The sequence below is a fragment of the Pomacea canaliculata genome, linkage group LG3 (genome assembly GCF_003073045.1).
Source record: "Pomacea canaliculata isolate SZHN2017 linkage group LG3, ASM307304v1, whole genome shotgun sequence".
Classification (NCBI taxonomy): Eukaryota; Metazoa; Mollusca; class Gastropoda; order Architaenioglossa; family Ampullariidae; genus Pomacea; species Pomacea canaliculata.
The window spans coordinates 10,946,423-10,973,806 of record NC_037592.1 but is presented as its reverse complement, the minus strand read 5'-3'; the positions used below and the strand labels follow the sequence as shown (position 1 = coordinate 10,973,806).

Sequence of the window (27,384 nt, the reverse complement as noted above, 5' to 3'; positions counted from 1 at the left end):
TTACACATCATCATCGAGGTAATGATACCAGACAGGCAGAATCTGACAAAAAACCTGGTTTTCAATAAATCTGAATTAATTAAAAAAAAATTTATATTCATGCGAGTGCTAAGATCTTTCCAAAATTTGTCTGGGATTGTTTTGTCTATACCATTCACTCATACAACTATGTATTAATAATTATATACTTCATCCAGCAAACATACAACATCTATATTTAAGATTTATGTACATACCCTTCCAGAGTATTGATGCAAAGTTGGCCCGTGATCAAAGCTGGACTTGAGAGATTTGTTTCGGCAACTTGAACTCGGACTCCCCCTGTGCAAGTACTTGAATTAACGCACAAACAGGTAAACTATCTCATGCACTTATAAAATTAGCACGGTAACAGTGTAAACCTTTCACATTTACCTCAGGAACTATCTCAAATATTCATCTTGAAAACAGTCCGGTCTGCCCTTATTACTGTTACTATACCATCTACATGTATTTGTCTCACTAGGCGGGTGCACTCGTCCGTGACCCCGGCGTCTATCTTCGCAACCAACTACAAACACTTTGGAAATCAAAGCGTGCAGAAGGATCAAAGTTGATAAAATAAAAGCTGATCATAAGATTAGGTGGCCTAAAACAGTTGGCATTTACATTTACTACGAGCAGGAAAGATAAAAAATAATGAAAAATCCAGCTAGTTTACTATATATCCTCTGCTAAAACAATTTACAGTGTATTGTTTCAAGGCTTACACATGAAAACAACCATGACTGACATTAAACGCCAAGTTTGCTGGCAAGTTAACGAAACACAGCAATAAATATTTAGTTGTTACAGTTGTGAGTTTTGAAGTAATTTTTGTTAAAAAAAACTGGTGGATTGATCGAATTTCTATCATCTCTGGTGTCCGCGACTAATTAGAAAGCTTTGAGTTCCTGCTAATGAAGCATTGCCAACTGAGCCGGCCAATTTTAGGACCACTTTGGGAAACGACTTTCGGTCTTTTTCTAAACCCTAGGCGAGAACTACAATGTTTAAAAGCTCGCAGTACAATAATTAAGCCGATATTTCGTTAATATTTTGGAAATCGGTATCTTAAAATGACACCAAAGAAAACTGCCTTCAGCAAAACATCAAAGCTCCTAAGTGCTTAGAGATAAAATATATTTAAGGTTTACTGCTGTTTAAAAAAGAGCTTTATAGTTAATAAACACTTTAAAATACTTGAACATAAAAAGAATTTGTACATAGTCCAGACTGGTAAACCATTACTTCAGATCCACAATTTTTCTCACCTCGAGAGGAATTAAACGTAACCAAGAACTAAAATGATATCATGCTAATGGTTTTGACAAAGCAGAGAGAGAAAAACAGTGAACTATAACAGTCTTAACACGGTGGGAGGGGCTATTATTCTGCTGGAAAGATTCCACGCAAACCAAACAAACTGAACGAGAGCTCGTCAAACATCGCTCAAAGCCGACATTGCAAGCAGCGTCACGTCCCCTGTTCGTACGCATTTTCTTGTGGAACTCTCCTGTGCTAGAAACAATCTTTGTCTGCAACGTTCGGCGTGACAACCCCGGGTTACGTCCGATGTCTGGGATCAGGCAGCTGTTGCCTGTTTCTAAACAGACGCTGTCTCACTCTTCACACAGACCTAATGTTGTCGTGGCAACCTACAGGGGCTCACCTTGGGATTGCTCGAGAACGGATATGCCTATTCTGTTGCCGCTGTCGTCATATCCCACTGGGCCCTGCAAGGGAGAAGGGAAATAATTTCGATGTTTGATCAACGAACACATGCAGCACGATCGGACACAGACATCAGGTGTTGATATGTACGTAATACTACATAAGATGGAACTTTCAAATATACTGAGGCCTCCGGTCACACATGCAGCACTCATGCTCTCTGGGACGCTTTTTTGCTATAAATAAATGTTAAAGGAGACGAATTTAAAAACTAATTTCGTGTTCATAATAATAATAATAATAATAATAATAATAATAATAAAAATAAAAATCCTCAGTTGCAGAACTGATCACCATGTGCTCTTTGGCACATTATTATCATGTATGTGTGTTAGTAGTGTTTTTGTAAAGCGCCTTGAGCCCGCCTTGATGTGGAGAAAGGCGCTATAGAAGTCCTCATCATCAGTCACCTGTTTCATGAGTATGACTCCAGGCTACAGCACCCTATAGTATAATTGCAGATTTCGTACCGAGATACCAGTGATGTCCAGCTTTCGCATCTCTTCCACAAACACCTTGGAGTAAGTGGCGTTTTCGTAGTCAAAGGCGGCCAGGTCCAGTCCCCTCGTGACGCTGGCCGCGTGCAGCACGTGGGCGATGCTCAGCACAGCATCAAAAGCGTAGGCCGAGTATTCGCTGACTAAGGAGCCCATACGTGTGTGGAACTCTTGAACCGTCTGCGCATGTGCAGTCAAGTTCTTTTACTCCGGAACGTTAACAATGTCCAAACAATCACAAACAACGAACAAAGAGTACAAAACGAACAATTAAACAAAAGATCGAAAATGAAAAAGACCCCCCCCTCCTCAAAGAAACAAGCAAACAAGCTAAAGAGCAAATAAAGAAATTTACCACGAATTAGATTTAAAGGTCCAGTGGGGAGCAGTATTTTTATCTGATAACTAGATAAAGCTCCGTGCAAGATATCTCTTCCTAAAACTTTTTGCGACTGCCTTTTCTCGAGATACTCGTCTACAAACACACATGCTCAGAAAGAGGTCGACAGTATAGTCGTGAGGATTATGTGGATGTGTTGACTTCATCAAGGCTTCAGCCAATGGGGGAGCTGAGACCGTATATTAGGCGCAGGTGTGAACAAATAAGACATTACTGTTTTGACCTCTTTCTGTGTGTGGTGGTGTTTCTAGGAACACATCTCCAGAACCCAAGGGAAAAAGAATTCCCCAAGATTTGAACTTCATCGAGGCACTAAAACTAAAGGTAAAGGTTTGATTAACCATCATGGACGCATTTATTTTAAAATACTGACGGAGAATTCAGAGTTTTTAATAGATTAAGCTTTCCTTCAAAAGCGTCACTCAGGTAAAAACATGTCTACAAGCAACAAAGCATTTCTCACGACCTTTGAAATTGTGACCAAAACATTTCGTTTTGAAATTTAATAATATAATTATGATTTAAGTTGGCGTTGAACAAGAGCTTCTAGATATCTCTGTTTTATCTTTGTATCTGAGTCAGCGTTTAACCATTTTAAGGACTGCATCTGTTTGTCTCATGTTAATCTAATCGGTCAATTTTTCCACACGAACTTTATGTAAGTGTCTAGTCTTATGTCTAATTTCTCGTAACGTGATTAATTTGTCCTATTGTCTAATTGCAAAACTGCTTTAAGTCTCTGTTGCTACGGAATAACTCATCGTCCAACAAGTCCTGGCTTTTAGAATGCTTTTCTTCCATCATACGGCGCGGTGAACTGTTTTACTGGACCTTTTATCTATAATTATTGCTAGTAGTAGTCTTGTTTCTATATTTGGAGTATCTCATCTGAGTTGCTTTGTGCAAGGTTGTGTTTTTGTACATACGAAAATGTGTGTATATTGTAAGCTGCACGTACTGACCCCCCCCCAAAAAAAAAAAAAAAACTAAACAAAAAAAAAAACAAAAACAAAAATAAAACAAAACAAAACAAAATCCCTACAGATTCTCCAACCTCCCCATCCCTCTCTCCCTCAAAAATTGATTTACGAAAACAATTTCCAAATTAATTCTGTCCATTCCTTTTCCGCACTCTAGTTCCACGACCTACATCAAGCTGTTTTGCACCGCGTCCTAAGGGCGCACCTATTTTTTTAGGAGTAAAAGGTAATCGAGTTTATTTTTAGACCTTTACGTGAAAAACAAAAGAAAACACGATGTTGTACTGTATATGTAGAATACAGGGGTTGGCTGGGACACCTGAATGACGTGACCTTCTAAGCTTGAGTACTGCATTCACCGCTCGATCACCGCTCGTCATTTGGCAGGTTATGAATATAATGTATGTTTTCCTGTTCATTGCGTGCGTATTCAAAACTAGAAAAAGATGCTTACTTAACCTCATCTTTGTTAATTTCACGCTACCGAAAAATCATTACGGTATCCTCGCTTTCTCTTGAACAAATAGAAGGAAAGAAAGGGGAGAAAAACACCGAGAGGAGCATCTTTATTCAAAAATTTTTTTTTCGCTAGATACCTACCATTCCAAGCACAGTGGCATTGTCTGATGTGTATGAAACATAGTTGACACTGAAATGGCCATCTTGCGCTGTCTGTAAAGATATAAAAAAATTAATAAAATTGTCTGGATAATTTAAACAAGAGGTCGAGATTTTAAATTATTAATAACTAAGCTTTCTGGAATATAGTCTCAGATTTGTCCTAAAACAACGCCTCACCTGAAGCTCTGCCGGAGTGCAGGTGTAAGTCGTGTCAGGGTTGGTCGTCCACCAGAGATTGCCGGCCCACCCCGGGAGTATCCACACGTAGCTGGCCCCGTACAGTCCCTGGCGGTACGCCTGCACCACAGAAGTACCGGAAGTGGTATCAATACTTCTTGCGCGAGTTACCTCTTTCAGACCCCTCTCCAGACAGGAGAAAGATGGCATCCAAACACGTGATGGAGACAGCCTCTACACGTAACGACCATCGATCCAGTTGTAATATACTGCGCCCTTTTCCGGTTCACAGTCACTCGTCCAGTCGCATAAACAATAATGAAATAATTAAGCAACCCTGTAACCATTCACGCACTAATAAAACAAGCGAAAATGTTATTTGTTGACATAGTACTTGTGGGGGAAAAAGCATTGGCTATTGTAGTTTCTTAACTACGTTAACATCTTCTGTTCTACACTAAAATATGTTTTGATTTTTTTTTTGTGCTGAGCTGTTAATCTCGGTTAATTAGCAAGATCTAAACGCCGTTAAGTCGGTAAATTTTGTTTCTGGACAAGAGGGCTACAAAGTCCATGCATCTCTTTAATAAAATAGACGAAACCTTAGCCTTTCAACTTACTATAATAACCATTACATTTAAAGCTACCACTCCCACTTCCTGTAAATTATCTTTCAAAAGCAAAACACTACACCGAAGTCGGCAATACCTGTGGGATGCTCGAGGTAGAAGTTAAAAAGTAAAGGTTTGATTAACCATCGTGGACGTATTTATTTTAAAATACTGACGTAGAATTCTGTAATGGATCCAACTTTTTCAACGACTTCATTGACATAAAACATGTCTAAAAGCAGCAGAGCAAAACGTCTTTTATTTCCACAACCTCATAAACTCGACCCTGGCTCGCTTTGTCCTGAAACTACTACCAGCAGAGTCGTGACAACGTCACAGCCGCACGCACATGCGCACGGACATGACAACGCCCCGTTGGGATCCTGGCTTGAGTCGAAGCCCTTATTTTTTTTACTTTTATTGCTTTTTTTGTTGTTGAGAAGATCGATAGTGGTTTGTGTGCTGACGTGTTCCGGCGACCCGACAGCGCCTGCATGCCTGGGCACGCCAAGTCACGACACGATTCCAATATTGACATCAGCGGCGTAGAACATAATGTTTATCTCAGCAAGGTCTTGTAGTCTTCTGGGGTCGTGTGCAGGGTACATCACCAGGAGAAGTAGCTGCAGGACTAACCCTTAGGTCTTCACCTGACATCGTTTCGCTATAACTGACGACAGAAAATTGTTTGTGGTGTTTGCATGTTGTCCCTATGTCTGCATGGGTTTTTCTCTGGTGTTCTGGTTTGGAAAGCATGTTTTGGGTCTTTATAAGTTTGATAATATTTTTGTGATCATAAACAAACCATGTGTCAGTTAGCTTATGGTAAAACTATTTTTGTTTTATATAATTTCGCTTAAAGTCACGCATTTCAAGAACCTTTCGACGATGTTAAGTAAGGACTTGCTGTATTTAACCAACATTTAGCTGACTGCTAAGCCGTAGTCGTCAAGCTTTCAGCTATCGCAGTGTGCTGTGCGCCAGACCCCAGTTCATTGCGGACTTTGGGAGAACAGACGAACGGGTGAATAACACGTAAGTAAAAGACTTAATGTTCCTCCCTCATTGTTTCCTCACCCCGTCTCCATGCCTCCCTTCGCATCCCGGCGCCGCCCAAAACGGCAACAGTGTACGGTGCACCTACACCAAGATCTTTATTTCGAACTTTGCCTTTCAGCGTCTCACAAAACATTTAGCTTATCAGCTGTGACATAAGGCAAGTGTTGGCCTTATTCCCAAAATGTACAATCCATAAAAGGTTTAGTTCTGGTTAAGAGATTTAAATATACTTGGGCGGGAGCCGACATGAAGCTGTCTCTTGTGTGTTTTCTAACTGGACAGTTTAATGAGTGCCACCTCTAATACCCACAAACCAATAACACAACATGGTGTCAGAAGTGAGCAGCAAAGTGCTAGCTGTGTGATTTCTCCAGAAACTTTCAGGTGGGCACGTTTTTCTCATTTTGAAATATTGCGTCGTACGTTCGCAAAGTGAAATTTCTCGCAAGATGGCGGAGACACATCAGAGACAACACTTCACTGCAAACGTTCCGATTCCCTCAAAGCTGGATTTGTCTTCTAACATTGAAGTAAATTGGAAAAAATTTATTCGTCAGTGGCAGAACTATGAGGTAGCTACGCGCCTTGATAAAGAAGATTCAGCTTATCGTTGTGCAGTTCTATTAGCTTGCATTGGTGAGGACGCACAAGAAATCTATGAAGGATTATCCTTTGCAGAAGGGGAGAACGACAAAGATATCGAGACTGTCATCGACAAGTTCAACGACTTTTGTTTGGGTAGCACACATGAAGTGTATGAGAGCTACAAGTTTCATAGCCGAAACCAAAACAAGGATGAGTCAGTTGATACTTACGTCACAGTTTTACGCAAGTTAGCAAAATCATGTGATTTCAAGGATGTTGACCGCATGATTCGTGACAGACTTGTGATCGGTGTTCAAGATGACACTATGCGTGAAAAATTGTTGCAGAAGAAACACTCAAGCTTCCAGAAGCAATAGAAATTTGCAGAGCTCATGAGACGTCCAAGACTCAAGCACACTCGATGTTTGGCAAGCAACAGCGAGAATACAGTTGAGAAAACATCAACAAGATTCAGAAAGGTCAGCGAAAAATTCGTTGCGGTACGAAGCCAGGTCTTCGGGGAAAACCAGAGACTAAGCCATGCTCTCGATGCGGAAAAGGTTCCCACAACAGAGATGGTTGTCCTGCAAAGAACGCTAAATGCAGAAAATGTTCCAAGATTGGTCACTACGCTGCAGTCTGTCGCTCTTCAGGTTCTTCTAAGATTCACACAGTGGAAGAGGAAGAAGAGACGAAGAAGCTTACATGGGTATGATTGTGGGCAGTGTGACACAGATCCTTGGAAAGTCAGTCTCCTGATGGAAGACACAGAGAATGTATTTAAGCTTGACACCGGAGCTGATGTTACCGTCGTACCTCAGACCGCAGTTCCAGCAGCCAAGCGACCATTGCAGAAAGTGCGCAAGAAACTGTATGGTCCAGGTCGTGTTGAAATAGCTGTGGAAGGCATGTTCAAGGCAAAACTGACATACAAGAATGTCTCTTCACTGCAAGATGTGTATGTCGTAAAAACACTTGAAGAACCATTGCTAGGTCGACCAGCCATTACAGCGTTGAAGTTGATTGAGAGAATCAACACAGTTATAGAAGACCACGAAAAACAGTACAAGGAAGAATTCCCAAAACTCTTCAGAGGACTAGGAAGTCTACAAGATCCTTACAAGATTCGTCTGAAAGAACAAGCTGTTCCATATGCAGTAGCAGCTCCAAGACGCTTACCTTTGCCCTTGAAACAGAAAGTCAAGGCAGAATTGGATCAACTTGAAGAACAGGGAGTGATTCGCACAGTCACCAAGCCCAGTGATTGGTGCGCCCCAATAGTAGTGGTGCCCAAGAGCGACGAGAGAGTCAGAATCTGCGTCGATCTGAGCAAACTAAATGAAGCAGTTCGCAGAGAGAACTACCCGTTACCGTCAACAGATGAACTGTTAGCCCAGCTGTCAGGAGCAAAAATGTTCACAAAGCTTGATTGCAAAAAGGGTTTCCATCAACTTCCACTGGATGAAGGAAGTCAGGAGTTAACAACCTTCATCACACCTTTTGGAAGGTACTGTTATACACGCTTACCCTTCGGGATAAGTTCAGGGCCAGAAGTATTTCAACGACGAATGTCTCAACTTCTGGCGAACCATGAAAATGTGATTTGTGACATTGACGACCTGCTCATTTTCGGTAAGAACAAGCAAGAACATGATCGTTACTTGAAGAAAGTGATGTCGACGCTTCAAGAAGCGGGCATTACCCTGAACGACGAGAAGTGCCAGTTTGCCAAAGAGAAGATATCCTTTCTCGGGCACATCATCTCGAAAGATGGATCGCCATCGACCCAGAGAAACTGTCTGCTGTGAAGAATTTTCCCAAGCCAGAGAACATTTCTGATCTCAGAAGATTGTTAGGAATGGTTAACCACGTTGCGAAGTTTGCAGGCCCTAACCTCGCAAACGACAGCAAACCGCTACGTGACCTGCTCAAGAAAAACATAGAGTGGTGTTGGGACACTGCTCAAGAAACCTCGTTTGAGAAGATTAAGAAACAGCTGACTGAAGCTCCAGTGTTGGCACACTATGGTACTGACAAAACGACCGTCGTCTCAACAGATGCTTCATCTTTCGGTCTCGGTGCAGTATTACTTCAGAAACAGTCAGATGGTCACCTCAAGCCAGTTTTCTACGCATCAAGAAGTATGACGGAAACTGAGCGCAGGTACGCGCAAGTTGAGCGTGAAGCACTCGCAGTGACTTGGGCGTGTGAAAAGTTCTGTGACTACATCACAGGACTTCGTGATCTGACAATCGAAACTGACCATAAGCCATTATTGGCTCTACTGAAAACAAAGAACCTTGAAGATCTACCTCCGAGAATTCAGAGATTCCGGATGCGCCTGATGAGGTTCAAGTACAACATTGTCTACACAAAAGGCAAGAATCTCGTGACTGCTGACACACTCTCACGAGCCCCAGTAAGAAACACTCAGAAAGATGAGAGAAGTGAAGAAGAAGAGATCTTCATCAAGCAAGTGATTCAGAGCTTGCCAGCCAGTGAAAAACGCATCGAAGAAATCAAGAAAGAGACTGCAAGAGATACTGTTTGTAAGACAGTGCTGTATTATCTCCACAATGGATGGCCACGTTCTAGTCCAGAACATGAAGAACTGAAAACGTTTTGGACAGTACGTTCAGAAGTCACAGAACATGATGGACTTCTTCTTTACAGATCAAGACTGATCATCCCTGAAGTACTGAGAACAGACATTCTCCACAGACTTCACATTGGACATCAAGGCATCGTAAAATGTCGTGCCTTGGCCAGAGAGAGCGTTTGGTGGCCAAAGCTTTCTCAGCAGATAGAGTCCATGGTACAGAGGTGCACAATTTGCATCAAGGAGAGGCCAAATCCCCCTGAGCCACTCATTCCCTCTGTCACACCAGCATTCCCTTGGCAGAAAGTTGGCATGGACATCTTTGAACTGAAAAAAGAACAGTACTTACTGGTGGTGGACTATTATTCACGTTATATTGAGTTGGCACACTTGAAGAATACTTCGGCGGAAACAGTCATCAACCATGTTAAGAGCATTTTTTCCCGCCATGGAATTCCACAAATCGTCATCTCAGACAACGGCCCGCAGTTCTCCAGCAAGCAGTTCCAAACGTTCGCTCAACAGTACGAGTTCACTCACACAACAAGCAGCCCGTACTATCCACAAGCGAATGGCGAAGCCGAACGCGCCGTTCAAACTGTGAAATCAATCCTGAAGAAGGCAGATGATCCTTATTTAGCGATTCTCACATATCGCGCTACGCCACTTCAGCAAGGTCTCAGTCCAGCAGAACTGTTGTTTGGGAGAAGACTACGCACCATGGTCCCCACAATACCATCTCAGTTTTCCGAGAAAAAGGAAAAAGAAAGGAAGGACTTTCAGAAGAAAGACGAGATGCAGAAGATGAAAAATAAACAGAACTTCGACAGAGCACACCGTGCCAGACCAGCCGCTGAGTTGGAACCAGGTCAGCCAGTTTGGGTGAAGCCAACCCAGACACCAGGGACAATCATCAAGTCTCTGCCCAACAGATCATATGAGGTAGAGACTCCCTACGGTCGCCAACGACGCAACCGCCGTCTCTTGATTCCCAGAGATTCCAATCCCGAGACTCCCAGACCTATCCCAAAGACTCTGTCGTCCCTTATTCCAACAAACCCAAAGTCCGAAGAGGATCTCGACCCCTTGTCTGATACACACTCAGATGATCCAGACATTCCTGTTACCAATCCAGAGCCATGTCCAGGAGCCGCAGCCAGGAAGGTGCCAGCGTCCAAAGTCATCGCTCCTCCAGATCAGCCTGTCAAGACTACCAAGAGTGGTCGCACCATCAAGATCCCACAGAGACTTGACTTGTAAATGATTGACTCGAATCAAACGCACAAAGACTTGAATAGGAAATTCAAGAATATTAAAATTAATGTTAATTAAGTTATATTGAAACAATGTCCATTTTAAAGAAAGGGAGATGTGACATAAGGCAAGTGTTGGCCTTATTCCCAAAATGTACAATCCATAAAAGGTTTAGTTCTGGTTAAGAGATTTAAATATACTTGGGCGGGAGCCGACATGAAGCTGTCTCTTGTGTGTTTTCTAACTGGACAGTTTAATGAGTGCCACCTCTAATACCCACAAACCAATAACACAACATCAGCTAGCATCCTCATTAAATGTTTCTGGATCAGATAGCTTAGACAAGAAATACGACCATTGTAATGGTTACCGCTGAAGAAAAAAGAGACAGACAGGATAATGACACGCTAAGAAAACCTTGGCATGACACCATTAGCGAACAGGACTACTTCTACAATTACAGCGGAGAGAGAGAAGAGAAATGCGGATAGCAAAAAATTTATAAATTTAACTTGGAGTAGTGGTGGCTGTGGTGATGGTGGTGGGAATGAGAGTCTTATATCATCAAGACCTGCGTAACATCCGTTCTGAACCAAATGTGAACAATAAATGTACTCAAGACAAAGAAGCTTATATGAAGACAGTATCGAAAGAAATGTGACTAGTTAATGAATATCTTAAGAAGATTAGGATGAAGTGACCAGGACTTACGGCAATTATTAGCCAATGTAGCAGACATTGCAAGAGACTTGGAATAGAGACAAACTTTGAGAAAAACCAGGTACCAAGGAAAAGACAGATTAAGCACGAGGACGAAAGTAAGAAGATAAAAGTTCCGACTGAAAACTGAGTCCATAGAAGAAAAATGTAAACAGCTGTGGGATCACACCGCCTGACCTGGAGCTCTTTGTGATGTTTACCTGGAATCCTTTATCCAAAGAATATAAAAAAAAGCCAACACAAGAAATTATATATTCTTGCAAGGCCTTGAAGAGGCAGTAAGGAACAAAGAGGATGTTGACATAAGGGAACTCTTGTATTAAATACAAAGCCCTCGTTTGAGGGCTTCTCAAGAAAAATTAATTCTCAGTAACTTTTAATCTTCACTAGCCAGTTAAAATTATTACACACATTTTACCTTATGTTGCAGAGTCAGCCCATCAGACAACAAAGTTTCTCAACACTGAAATTAATTAAATATTGTATCCAGAATCAACAATGCTACAAAGGACATTGCTTGGGCCACTGTACCAAGGGAACAAGCTATGGCCTAGAAACCTCTGCACTGCATTTAAGAGAACAAATTAGATCTACTTACTTCCTTTTTAAAAGGTTGAGCCTATAGTGCTCAGAGAAAATCGCTGGAAATAGAGCAGAAAATATAAAAAACACATCTTCCGGTGGTATTTTATGACAAAGAAGCATGAGAAATATTAATTTTTTTCTCTTAGTCACGCCTGGAGTTGTCAAGAAAGCAGGAAGTGACGAAAGGGCGGATTGTCTAAAAATAGTATCATCCGCTAAGAGTCGTCTGCATCAGCAAAACAATCCTCGGTAAAAGAAAACAGACAAGGACACAACGTGCTGTTGCTGAGTGTTCGCTTATACAGTCAGATGGAGTTAGTGTGTACTTATTTCCTAAAGATACTGGCTACAAACACCAGTGGATTAACTTTGCTCAAACGTCCCAACAAAAGCATCGGCTGTCAAAACAAACTGCTACTGCAGGTGAAAAGAATCAAACAAGGATCTAACAGCAGCTATGCAGCATCGACACTTTCTACATCCTTCTGGTCTGCAAGTAACTTCGTGACGTCAGTTACAAACACAACAACATCATCAATCGTATCCTTATCCAGCACAAAGTTAAAATAACTGACAGTTTGAGGGTACCATTGACGTGCGTGCTGGAAGCAGCTAAAAAAGAACTGAGTGTGGCAAACATAACAGGATCTTACAATAAATAGGAACAGGTGAGAGTAAGTAAATGCAGTTAACAATCAGAAATGAGAAAGAAGTAAGTTTTATATCAATAAATTGTATAAAATTCTTAATTTCATATTACATTTTTAATGATAAAATGTTATCCCTGGTTGTCAGTTGTGACCGTTGTTGAACAGCTTAGTGAATTAAGAGAAGTCTTAAAAAATTGACTACCTTAATTTATCTGTTCTTGTTTAGACAATAATGAAGCTTTAAATTCATTTGAATGGAGTAAAAATAGCACTGAAGTAATGGACACAGCTGACAACAGTGAGATTGCTCTGCTTTGGGAGTTCTTGGAAGTATCTGTTGAGCCATCAGTTAATGACATAAGTAAGCAAGCTCTTGAAGTTGTAAGAACATCAATATTGTCCCTTTTTTCGAGAGTACAGAGTAAATGAATATTTATAAATTTGAACTATACTTGATTAGTGATCTTTTTAAAGCTGTCAAAGTTATAATAATAGACAAAATCATAAATTAAATTATCTACTCCTGTAGCTATTCATTTGATATAATGACACTAGTAATACAGTATATTAATCTAAAAAGTCTCATCATTCGGCTTAGACATAAACATAGCTGCAGATACATAGTATACTTGTGTAAATATAATACCAGATCTAGTTTCATGAACTTTTACAATATCATGTCAAAGGTTACCCTAGAAAAAAACCAAATTGTCAAGAAAAAAAAATGATGGTGTACCCCTTTCTGTCCCACAAAGTTAATGAAATCTAATTAGCTTACCTGTTTCCTACTGTCATTAACATAGACATATGGTCATTTTTGGAAAGAAAAATGTTCCAGCTCCTCTTTTGCCCTGTTAGCACCACTTATTTTTAATTGTATTGACTGTTTTTGTTCCAGATATACATTTGCATGCAAATTATAAACTATAGCATCACTGCTTATTTAAAGTAATACATTTTCCTAGGTATTTAAGCTTAGCAAAGAAAAGATGCGAAATGTTGGGCACATTTATGATAACAAAGTAATTGCATTTTGTTTATCTAAAGGTGTTCAAACTCCACATATTTTAGCATAAAATCAGGGAACTCAGCAAAATTAGCGCTTGGATCCTTACCCGGAAAATTTATTACAACTCACCATCCATATAATATACATTAAATAGTGGCAATTTACATTCCATAAATAACTAAATTGCTAGCAGTGTACATTCCATCAAAAAATACAAAGCTTGGAATGAACTATAGTCCAAATAAAACAATTACAGGAGGGTATCTTATACATTTGTGTTAATAATACACATAGAATATTGTGATATGAACCTGTCAGAAGACAGTGTTTTAGGGTTAGGTAACCCTGTTGCAGAGAGTCGTTTTTTTCTGCTTTTTTGTACTCACATTTGGAGAATTATCGTTTTAAAATAAAATAAACCCGATCACAGAGAAAAAAATGTTGCACTCGTGTTGACCTATAAAAGCAAAAGCAAGAAAAGTCCGATCTTAAGCTCGAATTTGATAATCTGAACCAAATGAAGTTATTGTTGAATGTTTTTATCAGTTTCAGAATAAGGAAGGGAGGGAAAGGCGTACTCAGCTTGTATCGTTTACCGAGGGCGCAAAATAGTCCAGCACCAGCCCTGTTAGCGAGACCATCAAGACTAAAAGCTTGCCCATGTCAAAAATCCTTGACCCACCTCACAGAAGACCTTCCTCGCTGACATCTGAAAGAAGTGACCCATAATGATTCTGGCGTCTAGTTCCTGCAAACAAAATCAAGATGTCAACTCCAGTATACCGAAGGAGATCGTTTACATTTCGGTAAAATTTATGTATTGTATTTGTAATTGTATTTGTATAATATCTATGTCTGAGTAAGGCAGAGAGGTGAGCTGGGGGACGATGTCAGTAAGATCGTAGAAGCAAGATTTTAGGTTAAAGGTTAGACAGAGGAAGTTTGTGTTTGATTGTTTGTAGTAGAATTGGTGAAGTGGCGTTGTAGATTATGAATTATGGTCTTGTGTTAGTTATCTGCTGCTATCTTCTCGCCCTTGTCTATCTGCTCTCTGTCTTATGTAACACAGCTACGTGGCTACTAGTATATCTGGTAAGGGGAGCAACCGTTTATGCGCATTTGCGAGGTGCTCATCTACTCATTTCTTATTCTTTCTTTTCCCGGTACGAGAGGTCAAGCGGTCACAAGATATTTTGGGTGGTAGATATCATTGAGACTATTTTCGGAGCCTAGTGGATCTATCTATCTGTTTGTCAGTCTGTCCATCTGCGTGTGTATGAGCGTACTGAATATAATTTACGCGTAAAAAGTACTTGTTGGTAAAAGGTAGCAGCTTCTCTCTGTGGAAAAGTTACATGTAAAGATGTTTCCGCGCCACCACAAGGCGCTGTAACTAGATTACGTGCAAATGTTGGCATGCCTAAAGCAGGAAGTACATATTACCGACTTGCCTTCAACCTTTGAACTGTGAAAGCCACGTCGGTGCTCAGTCTTTCAAAGGTGACGATGTCTATCCCGTCATCAACCATCTTGAGTCGGAGGTCGTCCATACTCTGCATGCAAGACAAGGCTGGATTTACATTATCCTCTTGCACAAGTAGTTCAGATCATACTAATCAGCGCACACCATACACTTTTGTGGTGAGACACTAGGCAACAAGCATTTATGAATTTACGATGGTTTGGATATTTTAGTTTTTGCATCGCTTAAAAAATTGGTTAAGGCTCATGCCATCTGAGTAATGCATTTGTTCCTATGTTTGACCTCGGACATCCAGTATCAAACACGTGTCATAAGGGAATATATAGTGATTTTAACGAGACAGGGAGCTCATTGACAAATGGTAGATATCTTGATTTTTTGTGTGTGTGCTGAGTATGACATGTTAAAGAATAATGGTTAAAATGAAACAGTTTAAATTAACAAATTATTTTAAAACATTGAACAATTTTGCATATCACATATTACAAGTATGTAAAAACTAAATGAAGATGAAACAGAACCCTTAATTTTGAAAGAGGAGTGTGAGAGTTCAACGTTATCTGCTTCTTTCAGTTCGGTTTGGCGATGCTGATATTCACTTCGTAGTTTTACCACAAAACTTTGGTTTCATGGTTCAAGACAATCAGGTCTCGGACCTCTGTCGTACTGTTAACTACAATCTCCGCAAGCTCCAATCGCCATATTCTGTCCAGATGATCAAGTTTCTTATTTGTTCTTTAGTTCTATCCAACTCAGACACTACTGCAACCTTCTTCTTGCTGGTTGTCCACAATAATTAACTCACATGCTTCAAAAAGTCCAGAACTTTGTATTTCTGTAATAATCTGTAGATGAGGTAACAAAGGATTTTTTGTGAGTTTAATCGAAGAATGAGATCTTTAGCTGCTGCAAAAGTGAGTTAATTCTCTACAGAGTGAAAGGACAAACATCTTAGGATAACCATGTTTACCCAGTCTCTTAACTACCCTGGCTGGGGTTGGGAAAAGAAAGGAAGGGAAAGTGAAGCGATAGATACTCAAAACCCGCACCCCTAAAAAAACAACAACAAAAAACAAGCAGACAAGAAAAAAAAAAAAAAAAACCACACAAAACAAACAGAAACTGGCGCAAATTAAGTTTTTTTTTTCTAGTTCCTCCTTCTCAACAACACCAGGGGAGTGCCTTCATTATTTTGTCGCTAGCTGAGGTATTTTTGTTGCTGGCTGAGCTGACAAAGTTATCCTGAGAACGATCACAATTTTTATACTATACAAGAAATTAAAACAAAACTCCAGTGGTTTAGTTTAGTCCAACATATACAGCTGGAAGCAAAGATTACCGAATAGAACAAGTTTCCGTCGACCTCTTCATAGATGATAGCGACACGTGACCAGCCAAAATGTTGCAGCAGCTGAAGGCGTGCTTTGTTCAGCATGGCGTCGGATGGTATGGTGCGAAAGAAAAACGGATACAGATTCCGGTTCTCCAACTCAGAAGATCGGGTAGAGAAGGAAACCTAGCGAAGAGACACAGTTGTGAGGTCAAAGCAGGTCAAGGTCTAAAGCAGTTCAAGAAAACAAATTATGTAATGTTGAAAATCTATACGACAACTGCGACAGTGCCGTAGCGAGTTATTCCAAACACTGTAAAACCTTCCTATTAAGACTTGTTAAAGTCCACCAAAATAAGGTCGTAACTGAGAGGTCGAAGTAAGGAGATTAACCAGTCTGCTTTACTTCCGGAAGCCACGACTTCAAGCACATTTAAATGCAAGTTTATTTATTTAAATGTTGAAATAAAGCTCTAAAACCATTTCATAATGCTTTTCTTTGTCTTTTACTTCGCTCGTTAATTCTTACTGATTCTGCCATTTTTGCTCTTGATAAACGATTTATAGGGGAACAAAGCGGCCATTTTTGTATAGTAAGATATGTCTGACGTTGTTCTAACAATGTAAAGACTGTTGGTAAAAAATAGTCTGTTTTAAAATAGACTGTTTTCAACACATGACCTCTGCAAAATACAATAATACAGTTGACATTTATAGAACAAAATACTTCTTTGAAATAATTTTGGTCGTAACTTAGAGGGTTTCGTAAAAGGAAGGTCTTAAGAAGGAGGCTTTACTGTACTGAGACAGAATCATCATTCATGTTTCAACACAACTGCTAGTTCACTTCAAGCAGAACTAGTCAAGGTCTATTCATTAGTTTTCTATCAGTGACCGCGACTCGAGCATCAGTCCCCCATTTTTTAGGGTGGGTGGGGTCTGATGTAGGTGTTTGTGCTTTACCTGAACAATATTCCAGCTGGATGCTGCGATTGAAACGTGGATGGCTACCCGAGATACAGAAGGGCCGAGCATGAAGATCTTGGTGGGTTCCACGCTGACCATGTCGTAAAACCGCCTCATCGCGACTGAAGGGCTGTTCTGAATACAAAGACACTGCCTGATCACCCAAAACATCAACAACACAACTTTCAATGACGAAGTAAGCAAAGAGGCTAGGGAGTATTCAGCGACACCGAAAATGTTCGTACAGTGCGCCTCATTTCTGTAATAATAATTAATTTTACAAATACGAACAAACTTTAAGTAATGTTTGACAAAAGTTTTAATAATTTTATTTGTCAGGGTAAGAAGGGCCTTTAGATATACTGTGTTACTACGCTGGGCAAATAGTTTATATAAAAAATGTTTAATACATATTTATGTGATACTTTGTCAAGCTTGGTCAAAGGTTTATACATTAAGACAGCGCTTTTACTGTGAACTCGCGCTAACGAAGAGTTTGAATTTTATTCCTATTTCCATCCGCTAGTTGACATGGTGCTTTCAGGACAAATCGACTCAGCCGTTTTGACCTCGCCCCAAAGACTCGCCCCCCTGTCAAGACCAGATCGACCCAGGCAAGAACAAATCGACCTAAATGTCAAAAGACGAAAGGAGCACCGATTACAAAAGCTGGGTTGGAACCCCACGTCAAGGCAACTTGATGTGTTGTACTCGGGAACAACTTGCGCTGACCTGCGCACACATTCCTCTCTGAGCACATCCACTTTTCTAGTAGTAAAAACAATATCCCAGCAAGTGATTACAGGTTTTGAGACAAGTATTCCACTAACTTTACTCAAAAGGAAATACAGACGTGATTTGGTAGAGATAAGAAGTAATTCTATTAATCAGAAATTCTATGAGCATTTCAAACGACTCAAATATGTCCGGTCTTTGAACACTTTGAGAAACAGATTTTTTTCTCTTACAGGAAAATAGCTAAGTCACTACAGGAGCCGTTTTAGAGAGAGAGGTGACTGAGAGAGATTCCTCAGAGTTTTTTGTAAGGAAGTGCACTTTTCGAATACCTTTCCAACGGTAAAAATAAGTAAATGACTCAGGCAGCATAACAAACCTTTGACATTTTGCTCCAAAACAGCCACAAATTATGCTAGAGTTTACTGTCGTAAACAACTATGTCAGGCAGTAAAAGGATTTTTCTGCTTTCTTGTTTGTCGAAATAAATTATGCGCCCAGAAGATTCAAGGAAATAGTTGGATAATAAATAATAAATAAAATAATGCAATTAGTGGATTAAACACCATAAACGGTTATTTGCTCGCATCTGCTTCACTGTTGCCATGCGATTACAGCAAATATGAGCGTGGCAGTTATTTATTTTTTATGCTTCCCCCATCGAATGATGTTTGCAAATAAGTGGCCGCAGCCATGTACTTGAGGTAAAAGTATCTCTAGGGTAGATGTCGACCGTAGGTAATGGACTGGTGGAAAAGGTACCTCTTGGGAAGCTATTGGGTTAAAAGGACATCAAGTTTCTGTTAAAATGCGCCCCCGGCGAAATATAATTTATAAACAAGAATGCTCACATTGAGTTTGTTCAAATGGTCCATGATGTCAATAAGAAAGGTTGAAGATATCAAAATTCGGAGAAAACATTTGTCTATTCCTTTATTTCTAAAAACAGAACTCTTTCTTTTCGGAGTTCTCAAACTTTCCCCAAACTTAGCCACCGGACATTTGTGTGGTAGGGAACATCTTTGCGATCGACTTTACCATCCTTCAGCAACGACATAAATTATCGACGGTTGAGCCCTAATAAAGTTCATGATTTTCATCACAGTATTCACCACATGGCTTATATGTAATACATGTTTGCACAGCGCTTCTTGGTGTATAATGCAGTGAAGAAAGATGTTGAAATAAAACAGTTATTATGTTGCCGCCAGCCTTTTATTTGAAGGCAATCGTTCTCTCATGACTGTCAGACATGTCAGCAGATTGATTTATCATTATTGCTATAATGGTACTGACTGCTGATTCCTATCGCCAAGCCCTATTTGATAAATGAAATTTTAATAAAATTTACCTAAGTTAAAAGAAGTTATAAACACAAGTACGATTCGCATTTTGCTAGACATGTCAGTCCAAAAAAGTCCGCTTGCCGTACTTTGCCCCCCTCACCCTATTTCCTGACTAAAGCGATATTTAAAAAAAAGAGGGGGTGGGACCCTCGAGGGTCTAGGCACTCTAGGGGCAGTGGTTCCCAGGTCGCAAAGGGTTTCTCGAGAGAAGGGGGGTCGCCAGGAGGTTTGCAATAATTACTTGAAAGTTTTAAGATAAATGTTGTTTAACCTCAAGTTTAAACGATGTTTTTAATTTACTTCAAACGTCAATCATAATCATTGTAAGAATCAGAATTATTGAAATAATTATTATTTGCAGAACAGCGTAATTTGTCCTTCCAGTTCTTACTGAACCTCACTGGCAGTTGTGTACCGATTGACCTATGTGTTGATGTCAGTTGAATAGACCCTGAAAGACATTTGTTTAATTGTTCTTAAAGTTTCGGTTTTAAAGTGAGGAAAAAGATATCTTCGAAGTTAAAGTATTTGGTAGCGCTAGAAAAATTAGTACCCGTGGAAAAGAAACGTAAATATTCGGAAGACTATCTGAAATTTGGCTTTACCACCTTGATCAGCAAAGGCATAGAGAAGCCACGATGTGGTCTGTGTAATATAGTTCTTAGTGCGGAGTCAATGAAACCTTCCAAACTGTAGAACTTAGTCACTTAGAAACAAAATTTCTGAATATAATTAGAAGGATGTAGAATTCTTTCGACGCCATGAAGCTAGTCTCAAACGTCAAAGATCACGGGAATTGTTCAGCTACGAGCATTCACTGCGTGATTCACCGATACACTCCCGCCAGGAAGACTTTTCCCGCTCCTTTACAAGTTATGAAAATTATGAATTACATCAAATCTGAAGCTCTAAGCCGGCTTTTTAAAGAATTCTGTAAGGGCGTGGATTCTGATCATGAAGTTCTTCACTACACTTCTGTAAGCTGGTTGTGGAAAGAAAATGTCAATCGCGTCTTTGAATTGAGAGATGAAATCCAGTTGTTCCTGGAAGTTCAAGGGAAGCATGACCTTCTGGCTTACTTCAAAGATGAAACTTGGAAAAGAATGCTTGCTTACTTAGCAGAAATTCTAGTCAAGCTAAATAAACTGAACTTAAACTTCAGAGAAGAAAGACATTCATCATACTATTTCAGGACAATCTTTGGGCATGCACATCCAAATTGCAAAACCAGCGTCAAAAATCAACCTGGGAATCATTACCATTTGAGAAACTGTTGAGCGTGTTGGAGGAATATGAGGCTAAACTGGATACGAATCTGAAAGAGGTTATTAAATAGAATCTTGAATCACTTGAAAAGGAATTTCTGCTTCATAGAATGTTGTCAGCATTCTTGACAAAGTATAAGATGAAGTTTTGGATCGGTGGAGGGATTCCTCTGCACGTATTTTATTTCAGGAAAAATTGTTACCGACCTTGTGGTGTGCTATGTATTAGTCATATCCATATATCACCATGCTTGCATTTCGAGTTTTAATTCTCTTTATGTATTTCTGAAAGAGTCGATTTTCTGCGCCGTTGCATATAAAAACAAAGATAAGAAACAGAAAATTCTGATGATGATATGAGGTTGGCCTTGACAAACTCTCCGCCACAAATGCCCATGATGGTTGCCAAGATGCAGAGCCAATCAATGCATTAATCATGATTAATGAATATCATTGATCGTGAATCATCAGCGATTAACATTAAAATACTAATTCCACAACTCATCTAACATTTCTAAAAATGGCTTTATATCAACAAAGATTGATTGGTTGATTGTAAACCGATCTTTCCAAATTGAAAATGCAAATTCTGTAGGGCTATTCATGCACTTAATCTAACACGAACTTTTTCTGTTTTTACAAATTAAGACTGGTTATTTAACACCAAGACATCTTAATATTTCTAAAGGTGAATACATTAACATCATGTATACACATAAACTCAGCTTTATTCGATTTGATTCTCGACATGTATCGACCAGCTGAAACCGGAAAAATTAGGGAGATTTATTCGAATTACCGTTTGCCTTCTGCCTACTACTATGTCATGTTTGCTAGGTAAACTCTTGATGTCCACACCAATTCCACAGCCATTTGAATGTTAGCATTCTCATCAGAAAAACCTCTGCAAGTAGCTTTCTCCTCTTTACAGGTAGAAAAATGGTATTTGGTGCTGACAGCAACGGCCGATGCCCATTTTATAATCCAACACAACGTCAGCACATTCTTCATTTTGGTAAAAAAAAAAAAAAATAAAGAGTTCTACAGCTACAATTGTTCACCTAAATATCCAAATAAAATTTATTTATATTAAATTAATTAAAAGTGTCAGGAGTAGTGTTAAATTTGTGCACCTATTTATTATTTAAAAACTTGCACAAATCTCTTGATGTAGAATGTTGTTTGTCATTTTGCTGTATGTTGTTATTTTGGCTGATTTTAACACTGAATTTGCCCATTGTCTGTGTTTTGTAGACATACTTCCTAACAACGGAGGCTTAATTAAATATTTTGTTACATGCGTTATTTCATGGTATTTTAAAAAAATCGTTATGCTGTTTGCTTTCCTGCAAAATAAAGTTTTCTAAGCAGGAATTGTTTGTTTTAATAGACAATAAATATTTTAAGAACATTGTCAGGAAAGAAATCATGCAACACTGAGAATTCAAGTCCGATTTAAAAAAAAATGTCATCGTCATAAATATCAAACCATAACGTTTTTGTTTCTGTATCATGATAGGCGGACATTGAATCAACGTACATCGCAGGGGCTAGAGTCAGCATAGTCACATTCAAAGATGCACAGATCACTCCACGAGAATGGTGCGCAAGATCACAAGTCCAGTGAACAAATATCTAAGCTGTCTGGTGTCTAAACACGAAATGTATAAACAGGTGAGTTATGTTACTGTCTTACGTGTCAAATCAGCGTTTAGACAGAAGTAAAGACCGACTTAAAACTCGAAACAAGAAAGGAACCAAGCAAACATAACAAGAAAAAATCCTACCTCTGAGTTGTAGGTACACAAAATCAGCTCATAGCCGGGCAAGATGTCGGCATCGTTGTTTATAAGTTCAAAAGCCAACTCGATCGCAGGTATTGTTTCATTAGCCAGCGTCCAGGAAATGCCAGATTTGGGGAAAAAACCTCCGATGTAAAGCGGAGTTCTGGATGCAAGGGCGCCATTTGCCAGCAACAGTAGGACGGCTGAGAGATGGGCAGTTGTCACACCTAGGATGAACTCGTACCGTCCACACATTGTGTGGAGAGCTGTGTCTACAGCTAGACTGCGGAACTTAATTTAGTCCCCGGACTCTTGTCAGACTGCCTTCCAGCTTTGATTGATTACTTTGTCCCAGGATGTAAGTCCTTGCTCATCGAAAAGACAATTCACTGTGACGGAAACCACAACCATTTACTACAGAGGTAAACAAGTACCAGAATAACGGGATCGAACTTCACATTTTCTTAGCTCATATTTTCATCTCTTTTCTGGCCAGATAGTTTAAAAGTTGTTAGCATGCAGAACAATTCAACCATATCTAAACTCTGCTTTAAACAGTTTCGTTAAAAATTAATATATCGATGTTCATTAAACAATGAAAATATAAAAGTAAAGTTTGACATGAATTTGCACTATTTGTTTTCTTGAAGCGCTGAATTTTCTTACAAAATCCTGCAATCACCCGATGAGATGTACATAGTGTATTAGTCACACCAGAAACGATGGACAATTTAAAACCGTATGTGCAAGAGAACTACGGTAGGTGCGTTAGACACACCTGTGTGACGCAGCCGGCATGTATACAGATGACTGGGCTGCGGAAGGTGCAGAAGTGGAGAACGAAGATCAATGCCCGCAATCAAACATCACTCGCCCAGCATGCCGGGAATCGCAAGGCGTTGGCCCCGAGTGGTCTCCATTGTACTTTTTAAGGAAGCCGTGCGGTTGCCACCTGTAAACACAGGTAGCTCAAATGGGCTTCTGTACGTATTTAAATTACGTGACTGCTGTGCGAGTTCTCGTTATTGTCATTTGCCAATGATGGTCTTTCGCTTAGATCAGTGTCCTGTGGCAACATCCAATCAGCTTTCAGCAGTTTTCTTATCGCCGTGCGCAAACAGGAAATGTGGGTCTACCGTTATGTGCATGGCTTAGCTTATTGAATTCTTTCATTGTAGATAGCCGAAACAAAGCAATACCATGAAATCGAAGCTTGACCTAGCCTTTTTTAATGCTTGAAATAGTCCGGCATGGTCTGAAGGTGAAGGTTGGCTGTCCTAGGTTCAGCTCTCTTCTCGGGCACGCTGTTCGTTCTTTGCACGTGACATCTGTTTACAGGGCTGGCTTCCTTGCCGTGACATAGCCTTAGTTGCTGGCTCGGTGCAAAACACTAATCCCGCCTTATTCATTAGCACAACCACAAACCCATTTAATAATTGTAAAAACTTTTAATAAACAACTAGTTTAAAACAACAACAATTAGCTGACATTTGAGTGTGAATAATATATGTTAGGTACTTATATGATATACAGACTCCTCTTGATGTTCGGAAAGCAATTATTTTTCACCTCTTTCTTTTGTGTGTGTGTGTGAGAGAGAGAGAGGGAGAGAGAGGGGGGGACAGAAAAATTGTAATCAAAATATAACTTCTTTTTGTGCTATCAATCAGTCAGTCACTCGTCCCTTGACCGGCACCTGTCGTTGGGGGTGGGGTGGGGATAACATGGATAGACACGGGAGCTGACAGGGTCGCCACTCTTGCCTATTGTGGGCAATAGTCAGCAGGTCTTATACAGGACGACCAGTCCAGTCTTTGGCGTTCGTAAGTCAGTTCTTTCTTTGGCCACCGCAGTGTCGACAACCCTCAAAGGTATCCTTGAAGGATAGTCTACGACAAAGTACCATGCCGGGTCACATGACCAAAGAAGACCAGTTAGAGTAGAGGTTCCTGGTGTCCTACGAGAGTGACAATCTTGTTTCATACAAAGTCGCTGGTTCTATGTTCTCTGAATGAGATCCGGACCAGCTATCTCAGGCACTTGTTCTCGAATGACTGGATTCTTCTTTCCGTTTCGGCGACCAGAGTCCACGGGTCACGTCCTTAGAGCAGGATCGACACTACCAGGGATTAGTGCAGCTTGTACTTGGTAGTGAAGCTTATCTTATGGCTATGCCAGACCCTGTCTAGTCTAGACAGTGCCGCCGTTGTTGCTGTGATCCTGATGCGGATATCTGGCGTGGAGCTGCCGTCCTTAGAGAGGGTGGCTCCCAAGTATTTGAAGCTGTTTACCTCTTCGAGCTGTACCTCGTTCATGTTGATCTTTGTTTTGCCACAGCCATTGATCATAACTTTGCTCTTTTCAGTGCTGGTCTCCATTCCATATGCACTTGAACTGTCTTTCACTTTGTTGTGGGTTTTGCAGTTCTTTGCAATTGCTACTATATATATATATCTTTTGATCTGGAAATCACATCATGGTGAAATTGTAAGGCAGGACTCAAAACGGTACTCTGCACATTTACATGTTTCTGAAGGGATTCTTTCTTGTAATAGAATTATTTTGAGATAGCTTTGTCCATATTTATTAACGAACATTTTGCTGACATGATCCCTGTAATTAAAAGGGAGAATAAATGCTGCTTCATAAAATCTTTAGGACTGACTGCCCGTGTGTGAATTAAATCCTTTTATTGCAAATGAGGTTTTTCTCTAAACAGTACACTGTGAGGGCTGGTAGCTTGTTTTAATGTCGACCAAACCATCAACACATAAACTGCCGTTGTCATGACAATGCCTAGTTGTATCACAGCAAAGAAACGCTGAGAGGTAGTATTGATATCGGCATTCTTATAATTGTTAACGTCTGAACAACGTTTATACGCACGATAGCATTCAAAATAGAGTGGGCGTGAAAAAACCTGGAAAGCTATGAAATTAGCGCGGTCACCACCATCATCAGGCACTGCACCATCAGTAAAAGGAGTGAACAATGTCAATCAATCTGATTTGTGGGTCATTTAAAGGTCACATCGATTAATGTAATGTTATTACACAAACTTAATGGGAGTGATTACACAAAGAACTTACATACGTGTTTCCACAGGTGATGTGGAACTATTTTATTGAAAAGGAATAGGAAGCGATGCTAGGAATATCAATCATAACCTAAGGAGAGATAGCACTTTTTGACCAGCCTGCTTGGACATCAGTCGTAGTCTCAGAGAGGTAATAGTCTTGGAATCAATTACAGCCTTAGGGTAGGTAATACTCTTGAATATCAATCGTATTCTCAGGGACGTAATACTCTTGGAATCAATCACAGCCTTAGGGTAGGTAATACTCTTGGATATCGATCAGAGACTCAGGAGAGGTAATACCAGCGACAGAAAGCAAAGCAACTTTGTTTCCCCTGCTAGAATTTAGTGATAGGACACGCATGCATGAGGGGACACCCAGAGTACAGATGCGCATATGAAGAGACGTGCCACACACACATACACACAAACGCAAGCACAAACACAAACACAAAAACTTGATAAGTGTTTTGAACGAATCAACATTGATTAACATAAGACGGGTATCGTATAGTGTAGATCTTTGGGTAGGCTGCTTGACCCCGATCTGCCTGTCAAGTCTGACACCTTTCTTAGTCAGAACTTCAAAACGTTAATAGGCTTTGATACGAATCCTCCTCCATTTCTTTCTTGGGCGGAAAACAAATTTCGGTAAAAACCTATTTCCCATTGTGAAGAATTACATGCCATACAGTCCACATAGTGTTACTAATGTTATTTGTTTTGTTAGTTTCTCCTACGAATTGTTTACTGACCTTTCAAGACTAAAGAGGAAATGGTCCCTGACGGGCTGACTGATGGGACTCTTCCAAAATTACAGCATTTTGTTGAAGTAATGCAATATGTATGCTCAAACAAGTAACTCAGGAATTAATAACAAAAAACACTATTCCAGTATATTGTTACTCGTGGTGTTATGATCATGAGCTAGCATTCTGAAAGTGTTATATGCTAACAATAGCTAAACTTTCTTAAAGTAAACTTTTTGATTTTACATCCACATATCCCACAAATATGCATGTTCACCCACTTGGCTTTTTCTTGATGAAGTTAATGTTCAAAAACAAAAGTAACTCGGACTCGCAGCAACAGGTTTTAATGGAACAGATTACTCTCTTCTGATAGGTCTGGTCAGGACTTCACAAGATTAGGTCTCGTCGGTATTTAGAACAAAGAGAACAAAGAGCAAAACCGTCAGGTTCACCGACAATAAATGAGTTCTGTAAATCATGCTGCGCCCTAGGGGAAAAACAAGTGCGGCTGCTAGTTCTTCGAGACGCTAAAAGAGAAAGCTCTTCAGGTCGGTGTGCAGGCTCGAAAACATTCTGAGTTAAAAATGAGATCTCTTCTCAGGCACGCTCAGTTATTCTGTGAATATCGCTCCCGAAGGCATGCAAGTCTGTCATTTAATATAGCCAGCTGCTGAATCGGCGTAAAATGCCAACCGAGCAACACACTGGCAAGGGATGAATATGGGACGTAACTCTGCAAAACTGTAAGGAGAGAGAGTTTGTTCCCCTGAACCTTGCTCGCCAGTGTGTTCCCTACACTCAGAGCTAGTGATTGTTTACACGACACAAGATCATGTATCCATAGAAACCAAGCTCTGCTGCCTGTTGGGAAACATTTTTACTACAAATTTACTTTTTTAAGACTCTGAAACTATAAACAATAAAAACTGTAAAAAGTATTCAGCAAAGTTAAAGTTTTTTTGTGTGGACATTATACAGTTCTGCGAAAGTATAATTGATCGCTGCAAGAAATTTAATTTATCAAAAATATTTCCAGCGCCAAGACCAGATAAAATGGTTGTTCTCTTTTGACAAGCTTTCAAACGTGTCTTCAGAAAGAGCAAAGATACGTGTGCATAATTTGAGAAAAAATCAGAGAAAACGAATTC

At 39.9% G+C, this 27,384-nt stretch overlaps 2 protein-coding genes across 2 annotated transcripts; both read right to left on the bottom strand.

The window, feature by feature from the left end:
* On the bottom strand, positions 1-23,144 carry LOC112558864 (gamma-aminobutyric acid type B receptor subunit 1-like). Its single transcript, XM_025229584.1, has 7 exons — positions 22,412-23,144; positions 4,428-4,547; positions 4,230-4,301; positions 2,223-2,429; positions 1,691-1,754; positions 237-321; positions 1-70 (listed from the first exon to the last, which is right to left on the bottom strand). Exons 1-7 carry the CDS (start codon positions 22,661-22,663, stop codon positions 1-3), a joined length of 870 nt encoding a protein of 289 aa, XP_025085369.1. The 5' UTR covers positions 22,664-23,144.
* On the bottom strand, positions 14,429-17,921 carry LOC112560565 (gamma-aminobutyric acid type B receptor subunit 1-like). The gene is made up of 3 exons (XM_025232489.1): positions 17,276-17,921; positions 16,322-16,498; positions 14,429-15,052 (listed from the first exon to the last, which is right to left on the bottom strand). Exons 1-3 carry the CDS (start codon positions 17,447-17,449, stop codon positions 14,939-14,941), a joined length of 465 nt encoding a protein of 154 aa, XP_025088274.1. The 5' UTR covers positions 17,450-17,921; the 3' UTR covers positions 14,429-14,938.
* Positions 23,145-27,384: the final 4,240 nt, after the last annotated feature.